The following is a 17,092-nucleotide window of genomic DNA, read 5'->3' as shown; positions in this document are numbered from 1 at the left end:
TTTCTAGCCTAATCGTATAGATTCCCATTGATTAACATCCTGCAAGTTCTTAACAACACAAAGTGAGGACAAGTGAAATGTGTATTTCTTCCTCTGAGTCACTCAACCAGCAAGTCAATCCAGCACCACCACTAAATAATCACCCTCAGGTCTTAAACTGTATGCAAATTACTAAGAGCTAAACAGTCATATTTTAAATCTCTATTATTAAAACATGATTTCAGAGATATATCTGTGTTCATTGCAGGCAACAACACATGTAGCTACAGTAAGTTCAGCTGAAATTTGTAGTGTGACACTGCTGTGGTATGCTGCCACTTGGTGGCTCATCTGAAAACATACACTAACCCTAGCCCTTCTTCTGTAGAGGAGACGAAAGCAGTCTGCGGTAAATGGTAATGTTGAACATTTCCAACATGTTGAAATGTCACTGAAGGACAGTAAGTAAACATCCAACATTGAGACATGCAGTGATTAATCAGAAAATAGTTCTCACCGGTTTGCATTAGAATATGAATGGAGCTGTGACAGAGTCTCACAATATTTGGATCAATCAGTAGCCTACATTTGTGTACAGTTTAAACCAGTTAACTTGATTAGCCTACCTGAATACTCAGAAATGCCATGAAGAGAAAAAGTGTTTTAGACAAACGTTAGATTTAGACTATATATTAGATATATTAGATTTATATTGATATTGACAGCTGCAGAAATCACACCGGCTCTGGAATGATTTATTTTGCAATGTGGGAATTTCGAAAGGTGGTACAAATAGATGGAGCCTTGCTATTGTTTGTCATGGGTAAACAAACTTTACAGCTTTAGAGTAGCCTAGTCTGGTTTATAAAGGTGCTTCTCAGAACCATCTTGTTATATAAAAGAGTAAATAAGTAATAAAGTCCTTCCCTGCTTATGGTCATGTGGCTCTTATTGTGAAGACAAGCTCCAAAATAACTCTTATATTCTAGAGACATAGGCTTTTATTTTGCAATAGATGGGAGCTAGATATTAGGTAGCCTACATTACAATGTGAAAAGCCATTATATAAAGAAAATGAAGTCTGTTGGGGTTATAGCCTAAGCCTAAATCTGCCCTATAGAGCTTCAGTCAAAAAAAGTTTTGACTGAGGCGTGTTGAAATCACTTTCTTATCAAATTCTTCATGGATGCTCAGTAATCATAGTGAAGAGATTTATGTAAACCACGGGAATAATAAACAGTAAATCGTGTAAGTGAGAGATATCACATGCATTTTTTATCTGGAGGGAATTTCGTAGCCGTGTGGTGGAGTAATAACAACTTGATAAACACATCAACCAAAAGAAAGACGAGAGGAAGTGACCTCAGTGTGAGTTTTAATGGCACATTTGCGCTATCGGGAGCATCGGAATTTTTACAGTGTTACACAACCGGGCTCTCGGTTTGTAACGCGTAAGGTTTAATATCATACGAACCGCATCAACAAGCTAAACGATTTGGGTTAAGTATTAACTTAACTTGCGGTATTAGCTTAATCAAAACAAAAAATTGATTTAGAAGTGCAGAGTTTAATGGCACTACTGCATTGTACCACTTGAGCTCTTGTTCGTATTGCATACCAAAACAGTTACTTTACTACTGTAGAGTTTTGTTTTGTTTGTCTTTTTTTGCAACAAAACAACAATTATTGTGTCACAAAAAAAAACAAAAGCAAAAGCAAAAGCCCACTGAGTGGCGCGACAGCTCTAGAGTATGGGGAGTACGAGGGACTGTGAACGCATCATTATTTCCTGTTCAAAGGATATATCGTCACTACAAGCCAAAGGCAGTTTAATGTATTCTCTGGTCGGGTATTTGCATGGCACTTTATCTGTAACTTGTTTCCTGAGCTATGTCAGTGTAGAAAAAAGCTTTCCAGCAATGTTTGGGGAATATCTGGACGCGTTTCGACGACTTGGAAATTCAGCGGGCTCAACGAGCGAGGTAATGTTAGCAAACAAGCTAACGCGAAGCTAAGCTCACGGCTAACTCACAGTTAGCTGACAGATACAGTAAATGCCTTGATTTGTTGTTTGTCTCCTGCAGTGAGTGTTCACCGCACAGGACACAAAAACACGACAGTAGTAGTGGCATTTTAGCTCCACCCCGCCGCGACTTTGCATATTTTGGGGAATTAACTTAACTGCAAGTTCGTGTTGACAGTAACGAAACTTAAAATCATCCATCAACAAGTGGTCTTTTATTTTTTTTGCTGTGTGTGGGTGCCAGTGCTGTCTGATGATAGTACAAACCAGTCCCGTCACAGCGCATTACTAACATAACCCATGTTCTGTGACTGATGTGCCATAGCTGGCGTTATCTCATTGCGGTGTAGTAGATAACGTTTTACGGCTAATGTCTGATGTTACATAACGATCATTGGTAATCTTTTTTTCCCCCTCGCAGCAGATTTGACACTGCCCACCCCCTCTCTGTTTTACCATGACAGTCTGGGACAGATTGTGTGTCTCAAACCCAGCAGGTCCGGATGAGTCAGGGCAGATTTACTCTTCCATAAGAAGCTTACTCACACAAACACACACATGTTGACAGAAACTGACAGGGCAGTGAACAGAATAGCTAAATAACCTATAAAACAGAGAGAGAGCAGTATTTTAGAAGTCATGTCAGAGTGGGAGTGCCAACTGACTCCAACTTATGTGTGGCTCTCCAAAAATATAATATCATTGTCAGAAATCAGCAGCAGTAGTAGTTTTTGTAAATGAAGACTGACTTTATCTGACATTTGCATGTGCGGTATGTCACTGCTAAACAACCCCCACTTGCAAACTTGCATAGAATTGGAGCTTCTTTAGTGATGCCACTCATTGGTTAGTCACTTGGAGTAAAAAGCATCTGTCACATAAGTAAATGCAATGTGAATGGATTATTGAGAGTGGGCTCTAAGCGTGGTCTCGTAGGCTTTTAATAAAAGCATGACGGGTGAGCATGGATGACAGACAGGCGGTGTTTTACCAAGACAAGTGGAGTCGCTGTGCTTTTCAATAGCAGCAATCTCAAATGTTTACAGTTAATGGACTAACAAGATACATTATTAAAATGTTGGTTATGTCACAGGCAGTGCTTTATAGACAATCGGGAATGGCTGGGATCATACCACATAATCTTCAACGAGTTGTTCAACAAAATATATCACAGCGTTTGTAGCAACGCCAGTGGAACCTTTGAAAGGTTAAGGTTGACTGAATGAGAGACTAATGCAAACATATAATTTGTCATTCATGACTTTAAATGTATATGTTGGTTAGAGTGGTATAATTATCCTGGTATGTCTTGTCTAACTGTTAATGTATGACTAATGCATAAGCAGTTGTTTCAATGGCTTCATGTCAACAGATGAGATTAAAATGTGATGACATAAAAATCTTATATAAAATCATAATTGGAAAAGAAGCACGCATGAACTGCATCCGCAGACCTTGACCTCAGGCCATTCAGACAGCAGTAGTCTAAACCATTGCTTACTTTTTCTTTCACTTTCAAGTACATTCATGTATATTCTAGTCCACAGCTGCATGCAATGTCTGTTGCCGTAAATGAGAGACATACTAAGAGCAACAACCTGGTGATGCAAATGCAGGGGAAAAAAAGTTGTTTTCCAAAAAATGAGAATGACATTAGGGTATGAGATTTTCAGATAATGCCTCCTCCGTATACATGTTTGGACAAACTGAAGAGCCTTTGTGAAAAGCATAATGTTGTCCGCCTCTTTGTTCATGGCCTTCCCAACCTGTGTGGATGTAAAAAACAAAACAAAACACACACTGCACCTTCATGGGAAGTAGGTTTCATCCTCTTTCATCTCTTGCACAGCTTCAGGGTGGCGGGATGCAGTGAGAGCTGGACAAAGGTGCTTAAGCTGTTGTGAAGGCAGGGGCTCTGCTCTCTGTGAGATACTTTTATCATCATGCAGTGTTTGATGGTTCTTCTTGAATGTCCATATTACATACTCAGTCTTGTAGATTTTATTTGGGCTCTCAGTCTCTCTCGCAGCATGAACACTCTGATCAAACATCTGTATTTATCTGCCGGAAGTCGTTTCCCTTTTGAAAAGAGCAACCTGTCACTTTCCTCTGGACAGCATGTTATTAGTGACCCTTCAGAAGTGCACCCAGCTGTGGATGACAGGTTGACAGGGCTGTAATTCATGCACAAGTTTATGTTGACCTGTTTGAGCCACTCAAGTAGGACGCACCAGTTAGGCTATCTATGCAAGTGTTAGGCCTGTGCCAGCTACAGATTGGATCAGAGTACATCCGTCAATAGATAGGACATGTGTTTTTTTTACTTATTCTGTCAGGTTAGAGTTCTTTCCGAGTTAAATCTGCATGTAGTAATCATGGCAGTGACAAAGCATCACCATCTACAGTATATATACCTAAAATGATTGAATATTGTATCACTCCTGACAGGTGGAACAAATAGGCTATGCAATTGTCTATCAAGATTCTCTTATACGTGCCCACACAAGTGCAAACACCTGTGTTGGTGTACCACCACAGCCTTTAATCTATGCATACGATGTGATGCTGAAAAAACCTGCAAAGACTGCAGCAAAGCCCCTAAAAACATCAAAGAAAGTGCCAGATGTGGGTCTGTACCTGAGCTCAAAGAGCAACACAGTAAAAACACACACATACAAAGTCAGCTTTTTCAGTTTCTGAGTTCGGTGTTGTCCACTTTCACACCACTTCAAAGCAATTAAAGCTACACACTATATGTGATACTGAAAGTCATCAGACTGCTTTTCTGCTCGCACTACAAACTGTTATCTGGAATTTTGGAAAGTGTGAAAGTGAAAGTGTGGTTCAGTGATCAGATGTTGCTTTACCCTTTATCCTGGAGCCTTTCTATGCGATCCCCAAAGACTGTCAGTTAAAAATCAGGATTAAACTCATGACATGTAGTGTGAACTTAATGTGACTCCAGAATAGATGATTACCTGAGAAATGTAATAAATACCCACCTGGTTGCAACCAGAGGTCACCATCATTTTTCAGCCTGGGTTTCTGGAAAACACAGACCTCTGTCACATGTATTTAGGCAAGCAAGAACAAATTCTTATTTACAAGTGCAGCCTGAAGCATAGCTGCTGATCAGGCTCCTGATTGGCCTGCATAATGAAATAAGCAGGTTGCAATATCCGATGAAATGTTGGCAATGATAATAAGTTTAACAAAATACAATTAGGGTTGCAACTAGTCATTAATTACCCTAATATCTTTGGTTAATTGGTAAATAATTTGTTTCATATTCATCAGCAAACAGCAAAAATGGCAACTTAAGTTTCGAAAACTTATGATGATGGCCTGTGTCTTGTTTTGCCACGGGATCAATTAAAAATATGCAAAAACAATGAATTTATTATCACAGAAAACGTATTTTTGAAATGAATTTATTTCAAGCATTCCTGCCATTTTTGCTTAAAAAAGAGTAATTAAACGATCTATGCTCTGTTGTGATTATTACAAGCAGATACCAGTGCCTTATGTCAGGTTTACAGTTCTTGCATGATGTTTTGTGAATGGCCCCTGCTTTTACATCCTTACACTGTGAGAGGTGTTTTATGTTTTTTAATTGGCCATGCTGTTCTGCAGACCTTGTCAGATGTGGAACAAGATGTTTGGCCTTGAGGATTAGTCAGTAGCCACATCACAGTGCCACAGTTTATAGGCTCCAACAAGATTTTTTTTATAATTGGGTGCAGTCTTTGCCTTTGACCGAACAAGGACAGGCCCACACTTTACCTGTGAACAGCCTTAGTCCTCAGAAAGCTGCCACATTTACTCTGAGCTCTGTAATAGTACATCTTATTTTTCAATAAGTCATTTATGCACACCCCAGCTCACCAAGGAGTGAAGAATGTGGACATTTACTGTGCAACTTGGATCCGAATTCACCATGAAGGGAACAACATGAAAGGTGTTTAACTTCATTCAGCTGTTAATGAAACCTGCTCTTGAGTTTATTCAGCTTGCTGTACGGTGGCATTATTAACCTGGAATGAGGGAACCAGATGAGGGAACAGTGTTTGCAGCAAAAAGTGCACCTGGTCCTCCAAAATGAACTAACCATTTACAGATATCAGATTTCTGCTCATACTTTTAGGTGTCCATCGAGTTTCTTTAGCTTTTTCAAATGAAAGTGGGGATGTTGGGGCCAGTCTCAACACTTTTTAACCACAACGTAGAGTGTTAGTAAGACTGACACATACACTACATTTGGTCTTAACATCTGTGTGCTGCTGCTCTTTTCGCACATACTGCATGTTGTTCAAGCACAAATAAATTCTTTGATTGACTGATTGAGGGAGGCAAACAGATGCAGCGAGAACTAATTTACAACACTTCATCACAACATAACTGTCAAAACAAATTGAACAGACTTACAGAAGTGTGCCCAAGGGGGATATTTCTAGCAATTTTGTGGATGCCCTCCATATTGTAATACGGTGAGCAGCAGTTCCTTGAATCATTCTGATCATTTTCCTCCTATCTGTCCTCTATGCTTCTTTTCCACCAGTGAGAGACATGGACAACTCTGTCACCTTGTGGCAGTTCCTTCTCCAGCTCCTTTTGGATTCCAGTAATGAGCAGCTCATCTGCTGGACCAATGAGGAAGGGGAGTTCAAGCTGCTGCAGGCCGAAGAGGTGGCCCGGTTATGGGGAGCTCGTAAGAACAAGCCCAACATGAATTATGACAAACTCAGCAGGGCCCTCAGATACTACTACGACAAGGTAAATGCATGTGAAGTCTTCTACTGCAGTGGCAGCTTGTTTTTATTTTCCGTTGTTACAAATAAACAGAATAATAACCTGATTGGACACGCGTCCTAATCCTAACCTAAACTATAATCACATGATCTCTTTTCAGGTCGTCAAATATCACAGCCTTTTTGGTTCTTTCCAACTTCATATTCTCTTTATCAGCAGAATACAGTCAGGTGGGGTAAAACACAAGCCCCTGGCCCAAATGCTTGTTTACCACCCAGTAGCTATACTGCTTACCCTTCGAGGCTCACAAGGGGGCTGGAGCCAATCCCAACTCGCATTGGGCGAAAGGCAGTGAACTCAGGCCTATCACAGGGCTGACATTGAGAAAAACAACCAGTCACTCTCACATTCACAACCACAGGCAGTTTGAAGTCCAGGGTGTTAAAGCACGGTACTTGCTGTAAGGTGAGGGTGCTTCCACTGCACAACAACACCTTCACATAACAAAGTACTGTTACGTTTAGATAATATTCCTTCTTTTTTTTAAAAGGGATAGTTAACCCAAAATTCAAATTTCACTCATTTTCTACTCACCCTCATGTCGACTAAGGGTTGGGAGAAGTTTCAGAGTCCTCTGTGCCTTCTTGAAGTTACAGGGGGGGTCCGCGCCGCACTGCATTGCCATATGACGGTGGCGAATGGGGCTCACTTTTCTTTGTCCAAAAAGACACACCAAAAAACATTTGTTCCGAAAAAAAAAGTCTTTATTTTAAAGGGACAATGAGGAGTTTCTATTTGGTTATAAAAAAGTCTCACGTTAATGTGGATGAATCTACGCTACCCACACTTGTTAATGGCTCCATTTTCGATAAATATATCGTTTTGTCTTGTTGTTTCGTTGTTGTATCGTTATTTTGTTATTTTAATTAGTGGTGGAAACGCTGGGCGAGCCGACCAGTGTTTCGTGGACACTGCCCAGCGGGTCATGAGAATAACGCAGCCGAATCGCCGTTTATGGTCGGAACTACGACGGTATGTGATCGTCTTCGAACCTCCGACTTTCATTGTTGATGAATGAAAACATTCTTGGCAAGACGTCCGTCTTGCGCCGGTCCAAGAATTTCACAGTGCGCGCAGAGGCTCATGGTAAATGTAGTATGAGAACACTTCGCTTTCCAAAACTCCTCGTAGTCCCTTTAAGCTTGTTTGTAGCGGAAGCTCCCAGTGTCTCAGTTCACAGCTCTGCCTGTGTCATTGCAAGTTTTTTACATGACTATACAAGACATAATTTTAATTTAATAGACCAACTGTAAATGGTGAATTATTGGATATATATCTTTTGTTGATATACAGTATTTCAGTGGTGTTAAAAACAACAACATACCAAACCAAAACGAAAACTGTGACCACAAAACCGTGATATGAACCGAATCATTCCACTCCCAGTATGTATAGAGGGAGAGATGTTTCATTGTCATAATTACACAAATGACATTGCATAACGTGTGTTTTGTAAAGCAGCAGCTGGAAGGCTTGGAGAGGGCTGCCTCCTCCAACAGCTGCACAAAAATCTGAAACAGAAAATTTCAAAACACAACTTAATTGCATCTGAGAATGTTTGAAGTCTGCTGCCCAGTAACATGCAGAGAGGGAGAGCGCTGTCTGTCTCCCACTCTGCTTGTGGTTTGGCAGAAGCACTGCCTGACCCTGTGGGCGTGCTGGGCAGGGCTGCTCTGGTATGTTTGACTGCAGCATTAGTGGCTGCTCGCTTGGTACAGACAGGAAGGACAGAGCTGTCCCATGCATAAGACTTCTCTGTGGTCTCACTTTTCTATTTTTTGCTGCTGCTGCTGCTTAAGTAGAGGCAGAACACTACTTAAGGGAAAGTTGTTTCTACTCTTTGCTTCCTGCCCATGTGATGCCACTCACCAAGCGTGGACTAACATATCTTGCTTTTCTTTGTCTTACAGAACATCATAAAGAAAGTAAACGGACAGAAGTTTGTCTATCGCTTTGTGTCATATCCTGACATCCTGAAAGGAGATGTTGCTAACCGAACAGAGGGTGGGGATGTTGGCGCTGGGGGCATTCCTCCCCTCGCGAGAAGGGACAGCACCCTACAAGAGGGTGAGCCTGGCGACAGAGCCAAGGTAGGAGGTGGTACAGCAGCCGTGGGCCTGAACAGCAAGCAGTCAAACCGCAACGACTACATCCACTCTGGCCTGTACACCTCCTTCACACTCAATTCCCTGCAAAATGGACGCCAGCTCTTCAAGTCCATCAAAATGGAGAACCCAGCCGAAAAGATGGCTGACAAGAGGGGTCTGACTGCCACAGGCCAGAGCCAGGAAGCCTTGCCTCCGTCACAGCAGCCAACTGCTTTGCCATCTGTCATCAAGTTTGGCCTCACCCCTCCGAAGCCAGCACCAGCACCGCCTCCTCAGGTTGCCATAGAGCCGACCCTGATGTCCAACCACTTAGAACCTCTGCAAGCTCCGCCCTCGAGGGCCGAAGACATCAGCACACACTCCTCTTCCTCCTCCTCCTCCCTGCCACCCCAGGCCGTCTACTCGTTTGATCACATCCGCCCGTCGGAGCCAACGTTCGGCTTGCCGGACCTGACGTCAGCCAGCCCGTCCCCCAGCCTAGTGCCTGACTCGTCCCAGGAGCTGGTGATCGACAGCGACATGGAGTCAGGATCATCTCAGCCTGCAGATTCCCAGGCACCAGAGCCCAATGATGCTCATGCACAGGAGAAGGCTAGTATACATGACAATGACACATTTATTTTCATAGGCAGGCTCTTGATAATAACCACTGGGGTCACACTGAACAACAATTATTTAACCAAAGCTAGAACAGAGTCACTTAATTGTACATACTGGTGGAAATATGATAAGATCAGGATTTCTACAAGTGGTTATTGATTCATTATCACTACATATCTGCTATTATATAAATAATTAGTTGGCATGCATCTAGCCGAAAGAGGTAAAAATAGGAAAAAATGAAACCCTGTAGTTAACCATTACCCTCCTTGTAATCTTTGACATTATCAGATGATCTTTAGCGTTTGTTGCAGATTAAAGGGATAGTTCACCCAAAATTCAAATTTCACTCATACTCACCCTCATGTCGACTAAGGGCTGGGAGAAGTCTCAGAGTCCTCCGTGCTTTCTCTGAGTTACAGCGGGGCTCCGTGCAGCACTGCATGTCCATATGATGGTTGCGAATGGGCCTCACTTTTCTTCGTTCAAAAAGACACACCAAAAAAACATCCAAATACCTCCATAGTGCTCGTCTGTAATGTCCCTCTTGTATTGAAGCCCCAACATGAGAAATTGTTCGGAAAAAAATTAAATAGGTATAGGTTTTAAGCTTGTTTGTAGCGGAAGCTCCCAGTGTTGCTCTGCCGGATTCTTGCACGATTTACGGAGCCGTGAACTGGGTGTCAATGTAAATCGCGCGAGATTTGCACAGACACAGGCAAAGCAGTGAACTGAGACACTGGGAGCTTCCGCTACAGACAGTCTTAAAACCTATATTTATTTAATTTTTTTCGGGACAGTTTCTCATGTTGGGGCTTCAATACAAGAGGGACATTACAGACGAGCACTATGGAGGTATTTGGATGTTTTTTTGGTGTGTCTTTTCGGACAAAGAAAAGTGAGGCCCATTCGCAACCGTCATATGGACATGCAGTGCTGCACGGAGCCCCGCTGTAACTCAGAGAAAGCACGGAGGACTCTGAAACTTCTCCCAGCCCTTAGTCGACATGAGGGTGAGTAGATAATGAAATTTGAATTTTGGGTGAACTATCCCTTTAATATCAAAATGTCTATGGCTTTCAGTTTTTTCCCCGGATTCTATGAACATATCAAATGACATAGGTTTTCTGAGTTAAGACAAGTGTAAAGTGATGAAGTAAACATACAGTATGTGTCATTGACAAGTCATCATCCGTCTCTCTATGTGCAGCAGGTGGACCATGGCATCAGTCTGTCTGGAGATGAGATCAGTTTGGTGGACGCTGAAACCAGCTCATCGTCAGTGAGCAGCTGCACCACACTCAGCATCCACAGCTCAGGAAAGCCACGCAAGCCACCGAAGATCCTGCAAATCAGCCCGCCAACTCTGCTGGTCACCGCCTCCGACTTCTCCCCCATGAACCTCTGCAGCCCCTCACTACCTACTGCCTCTCTCACACCAGCAATGCTACAGGTGAGGAAGTGATCCCTTGTTTATGGGGCTCTAGTCTGTAGTGAGTTTCATCTTAGATCACACACAAACACATTTTTCAAACACACATAACTTGTACCACTTTGTAAGATACATTTTATTTAGTAGCAACAGTGAAGTCTGGGTTTACAGCACTCTTTTGATAATGTCATTGTCAACACTGTGATCAGATTGATAAACACTAACAGTTGATGCAACAGAATGATCCTATTCACTGTTGTGTGATTTTTTTCATTTTTTTTTTGGCAACATCCACTTACAGCTCAAAATGCCATGCAATAGAAAAAATCATTTGTGTGAAGCACACAGCATATTGCCCTGGAGCTGACTGTGAAGTTGTTATCAGTACAACAGAAGGTTTATTTTTATGTGGAACATTCACATTTACAAAACTGAGCACAAAAAACATACTTCAGGTGCAGAGACAGAAAACAAGGAGAGTACATGATGCAATGGAGACTGGTGATGGCAGTAATCTAGATTAGCTCTTTCAGACAGTAATTTTAAAAGAAAGAAAGAAAAACAAATCAGAAAATAGTTACCCTCTGAGTGAATTTTAACCCTTAGGGCCCATTCTAATGTTACTTACACTAGTACCGCTAAGCACAAAAATATGCTTCTTAAAAGCAAGCCATAAAAAAAAAATTAAACATTAATATGATATTTATTGAGCTATTTTTTTCTACCAACATCCAATTTAATTATTGATATCAAATACAAACTATTTTTTTTAAAGATTTGAACCCTTTAAATGCCAGGTTTTTGTCATGATACCATACCATGTTTTCTATACTACATGCATAGTAGATTTTTTTTGTTTTGGATTATTGCAGCCTGGGATAAGGCAAATATTAGCAGCAGCACTGAAATGTATTTATAATATTCTGCGTAGTGTCAAATACTCACCCCATGGATGTCTTATAATAGATCCATGACTCACAGTCATACTGCTAAGTGCAAAAATGCGTGTTTGGGTAGCTATAAAAAAAAAATGAAATACGGTATATTATTTCCAACATTTTTTGGCTTAATCTTTAAAACAACATCAGTCTTAATCATACACATTAAATGTTCGCTATTTATTAAAAAAAATAAGAATTTAACCCTTTGAATGCCAAGTTTTTCAGATGAACACTTCTCAAGGTTAAAGGTTAGGGGAGAGGGAACAAATTGTGACAGCGCCATCTATGGTAAATGGCATGTTTTTTCTTCACATGCCCAGTATATGAAGCCATCTGGTGGAGAGTTGTAAAAATTATCAGTTTTAAGGCAAAAGGTCAGATTGACACATATAAATGTACAATGCTTTAATGGAAGTGAGATCAAAAATTGCAGTTTGAATGGGTTTTAATGGCACATTTTTTACGCTGAGCAGTAAGAGTGTAACTCTTGTTTGTACAGAGTGTATTTTACACTTGCTGTAGGAGCTGAGTGGGAAATTACAAGATCAACTAAAAATACACAATCCTGCCAAGTTCCATGCCGTATGTGTAAACAGCCAAAACTATCAAAAAATGAAGAATGAAAAGCACGTAAGCACGTAAAATGCGCACAATCATCCCTAAGGATTAAACATCATGGAATTCCAAAAGTAAGATGAAATGTAAACGGATAGTACTATATATCAGGCTGTAGACTTAACATCCTGTTTATTTGATGGCAGTAGGCTAGAATCTAACCTTACATTGTTAATTTTGCTGAGATTTCACAAACTACACAGCAACAACAGCATTGTTGATAGAGTTAATGTGCATATACAGTAGAACCTTTTAGCATCAGTGATGGTGACCAGCAGGTGGCAGCAGTGTAGCAGTAATCTGCGGCGCCATACTGCAGCTTGGTCTTGTTTTTGTGGTGATTAATTGTTCGTGGTGATGCTGTTTGCAGACCACATGACTGCGTGTGCTAGTGTATAGAATTATTCGACTCTATTAGATCTGCTGGTCCACACAGTGTTGCGTTCATTCAGCCCCTTTGTACCAGGTCACGTCAGGTCAGATTTGGTCATGGGATACAGAACTCGCAAAGACATGAGCTCTGCTTTCTGGTTTCTCTCCTGTCAGTGATTGTCGAAAAGCAGTGCCTCTTCACCATATGGGAGGCTTACAGTTGAGTTGGCTTCTTGATGGTCCACGCAGATGTAATAGTTTGCAAATCACCATGATTCATCCAGAAAATTTAAAGAAATTCATAATTAAACTGAATATATATGCTGCGTCCCTAATATTCAAATTTCAGAAAAGATTCCACAAAACCTGATAATACAATTGTTATAAGTGATTGAGGATCTAGTGCAGCAGAGGCCTGTACTACGAAGCAGGATTTGAGCTTATCCAGGTAACTTCAGGGTTAACGCTGGGTTTTCCGTACTACGAAGGTGGTTCACTTCTTACCAGGATACATCTCCACGGTAATTCATGATGAACGGCTAACCTGGTTCCAGATTGAGATCACCAGGTAGAAAAGCTCCACCTCCTGACCAATCATTCTCTTGGAAAATTACATCACTGTTGTTAGTGGGACAGTGAGCGCACGACACAGTTCGATCAGCTGACAGAGGTTTGTCAGTCTCTCCAATGAAAAATTAAAATAAAACTTATATTTTATGACCCTGCTTTGTAGTACAGGCCCCAGGTCCTTTTCGATTGTAAATATTTACACAAACCTTGTGACAGCGTGGCACACACTTGAGCTTGGGAAGCTGACATGACATACTTGTGTTTTGCAGACTTGTGCACAGACACAAGCAGCAGCAATGTGGGAAGTATTGTTATTGTCCGTGTCTGACAATTTAACCTTTAGTATCTGTTCCATGTGGAAGAAATTAAAGTACATTTGTTAAAAGCAGCACAGGCTCCAACATCCATAGTTCATAAGTCCATTATCAGATAGAAATAGCTGCTAACGTCACCAACAGACAACAGTTATTCTGCGGATCCACCACACCACCAGATGAGTTTCAGTTGCTGAAGAAATCACAGATTGGAACCACACTCATAGTAGTTTTGAAATTTCTTTAACATTTTCATTCTGGATCCCTTTCTATTAAAGCAGAAGTAAGTGGTCCGGTCGTTTTCGCTAATGCTGCGTTCCAGGCAGGCTTTTGAAATAGTAAATTACAGCTTCAAGTCACAACTTACGACTTTGTAGCGTTTCAGGCAACCCACTCGTGTTTTTCCGACCTGTTTTACCGGTGAAAGTCACTATAACGGCCACTCGTAACTTCCGACCGGTGAACTCGTACCAGATGGAACTGGTACCACTTCACGGTCGGAAAAATACGAGTTTCCATGAACGCACCATAACAGTCCTCGTCCCTACGTCGCCACATTCACGGTGTCCCTTGGCTGCACACACAGCCCTGCATGCCGTTCTCTCTCCTCATTGGATAAAAACTGTAGGATACGATAAATGTTTTCTCCTCGGCTCAGAGCAGAGCAGAGTGACTGACAGACCCGTGTTTCGGTCCAAACACTCTATGTAAGTGATTGCTGTCGGAAGATATAACTATTTAAGACTTATATTAACACAAATATATCACTTACTTCTGCTTTAAATAACTGTTATTGGACATTGAGGGTAAAATACAGTATAAACCTATCATGAGGTATTTCTCTCACTCTAGTACATTATATCTGTAAAATTGTATATTTTCCTCTTCAGACTCCCACTCTGTTGCTGACTCCCAGTCCTCTGCTGTCGAACATCCACTTCTGGAGCACACTCAGTCCAGTCGCTCCACTCAGCCCGGCCACACGACGCCAGGGAGCCCATCTGTTCCAGGTCAGTACATGAGAGCGTAGTACACATGTACTAGCGTTTAGTCGTCGCTCTGTCTGCATTTGTCTTAACCCTCCGTTCTGCTCTGTTGCAGTTTCCGTCTGTCCTCACCCCCCAGTTCCAGATCCCTGTACACAGTATGGATGGGACCAACACCCCAGGCCCCATTTCACCAGACCCTCAAAAGACATAGGATTAGTCGCCAATATTTGGACCCAGGCGGCCAGACACTTCCCCCCCTTCAGCTCCGTCTCCTGCTCCCACATTCAGGACAGTAATGTGGAAGCTCTGTCATTGCCATTCCCCATCACTCTGGTGCTTTAAAGTCCACTGCCACATAACTCACACTACAATGTGCTGTGTGGAGGGAGGACATGGAGAGATGTTGGCAGTCCAGGATTGATGGATGGATGAGGGTAACATGCTCATGTGTCGGTTCCATAAAACGTACACCCCCCCCCTCCCCCCGAAGATACTCTTCTGCACTTAAACAGTGATGCCGTCGTTCTGTTTTGCACTTTTGAATTCATTTTGTCTGGCTTTTCGGGCTCCTCAGTCACAACAATTCAAAGGAGGAAGGGATTTCCATGGCAACAGTGTTTGCATGTGGATTGGACCCTCAGCAGCCACAATCTGCTTCATATTTGGACACAGACCAGTGGGATTGCAGATATCCTTTCCCTATTGTGTGCAACTGTGTTACTGCCAAAAAAAATAAGACGTTTTTCATTTTCATTTTCTGTTATTAGTTCCCATCCTGTTTTCTCCTCTGCAGTTCTGTTCCTTTTTTCCGCCTCTCTTCCTGTACTTATACTCTTGTTTAAGGGAAATGCTTTAACCTGACAACCATGCATGTTGAACTGCAGCTCTTTTATCTCCTACCCAGCTCTTAGCCTGAATTCAAATGTCAAGCATTGCCTCAGCTGCTCTGAAATGTTGGCTAACTAAAGCCCATATCCAACATGACTTTTACCTTGACTGTCTTATCGTGCTGTGGCCATAATCCGAGCTGATCCTTGAATAATGCCTCTACGTTAAAACTATTGTAATGTGTGTGTAGACAGTAGAACTGCCCTGAAAGCCGGTGTGCCCTGGTCTGATTGGGAATGAAAGAAAGTGAAGCCATAACTGTTTCTGAGTCTCTGCAAGCTACAAATCACAAATCCTGTATGTCTTACTGCTCTGATGTTGCCTTTTTGAACTGTGCGTTGTTAAAGGCAGCCCAACTTTGCTTATCATGCTAGAGAAAGTTGGTAATTTAAAGTTGTAGTGAAATGGTAAATTTTCAGTATTTAAACATTTTGTGGAATACACTTTGCTTTCTGTTTTAGAGTTATGTGAGATTAACAGATTCAATACTTTAATCTATACAAAACCTTAAGTGTCAAAATGTTATGAGATGTGGGCTTTAAATTTACTGTCTCACCCTGTTTCCAGTCGGTATGCTAAGAAAACAACTGCTGTATATTTACAGGTACAGGTACATAAAAAAGTGTATTCCCCAACATGTCTAGAACTACTACTACTTAAAGTCCTACTGGAACTAAAATCAGACTGACATGTTCCTCCTTAAGCGTAATCACAGCACACTATGAAAGCATGTTCACTGTCCACAGGTCAGCTCAGTTTTCTTTGTTGGAAATGAATGGACTGAACCTATGAATCTTAGCAGCTAGACTCTTCAGAGGTTTAGCCTTCACCTTTATCTTGCTTTAGCAATCTGAAATTCATCAACCTTTAATCCTGTGGATGGTAAAAAAAAAAAAAAACAACAACTTTAAGCACCTTCCTTTCCCCCTGAACCTGTTCCTCTTTATTATCAGCCATGAAAGGTTTGCACCTGTTTTGTATACGACGACTCTGAAGCCATAAGTGTGGGAGACAGACTCGAGGTAGATCCCACCTTTCTATGCTATTGAACATGGATATTGTACATGACGCTTGTTTACACGATACTTTACCGAAGTGTCATCTTCTAACCCAGGGATGGATGACCAGTGAATTTTGTAGGGGGGGGGATTTATGCTCACTTTTATTCAACTAAGACACAACAACCCCCCCACCCCAACCCCCCCTAACCTGCAGTCCATCAGATTGATGTACGGTGCCTTACCACAGCCAAGCCCAAGTTTCTCTCCCAAAAGTGGACGGAGCTTTATCATTTAAAAGTTAGTATAGATCTAACGGTATACGACAGCGTTCCTGTTTGTTTTTATGCCATATCTTTGCGTAGACCAAACCAGAGCCCCAGAAGTTCAGAGTTCAACTTCACAGGGATGTTTTGTGTGCGAGTGCACTGCAGCTCATATTGTCTGCCACAGC

General features: G+C 41.7%; 1 protein-coding gene across 1 annotated transcript; it reads left to right on the top strand.

Annotated features, from left to right (window-relative positions):
* The first annotated feature begins 1,719 nt into the window (after window positions 1–1,719).
* On the top strand, window positions 1,720–16,705 carry elk4 (ETS transcription factor ELK4). The gene is made up of 6 exons (XM_085776515.1): window positions 1,720–1,961; window positions 6,561–6,775; window positions 8,722–9,510; window positions 10,730–10,972; window positions 14,654–14,773; window positions 14,865–16,705. The coding sequence occupies exons 2-6, from the start codon at window positions 6,569–6,571 to the stop codon at window positions 14,961–14,963; spliced, it is 1,458 nt and encodes a 485-aa protein (XP_085632641.1). The 5' UTR covers window positions 1,720–1,961; window positions 6,561–6,568; the 3' UTR covers window positions 14,964–16,705.
* The last annotated feature ends 387 nt before the right edge of the window (window positions 16,706–17,092 follow it).

This window comes from Trachurus japonicus, chromosome 5, assembly GCF_045865225.1.
Source record: "Trachurus japonicus isolate A0001 chromosome 5, Traja_1.0".
Classification (NCBI taxonomy): Eukaryota; Metazoa; Chordata; class Actinopteri; order Carangiformes; family Carangidae; genus Trachurus; species Trachurus japonicus.
The sequence above is the reverse complement of the archived record's forward strand: the minus strand, read 5'-3'. Positions and strand labels throughout refer to the sequence as shown.

What these genes read in the sequence shown, in the direction of transcription:
- elk4 (XM_085776515.1), top strand. Translation starts at nt 6,569, where the DNA reads ATGGACAACTCTGTCACCTTGTGGCAGTTCCTTCTCCAGCTCCTTTTG. An exon ending in ATGCTCATGCACAGGAGAAG is followed by an intron (nt 9,511 to 10,729) that starts GCTAGTATACAT and finishes CTCTATGTGCAG; the next exon opens with CAGGTGGACCATGGCATCAG. An exon ending in AGGGAGCCCATCTGTTCCAG is followed by an intron (nt 14,774 to 14,864) that starts GTCAGTACATGA and finishes GCTCTGTTGCAG; the next exon opens with TTTCCGTCTGTCCTCACCCC.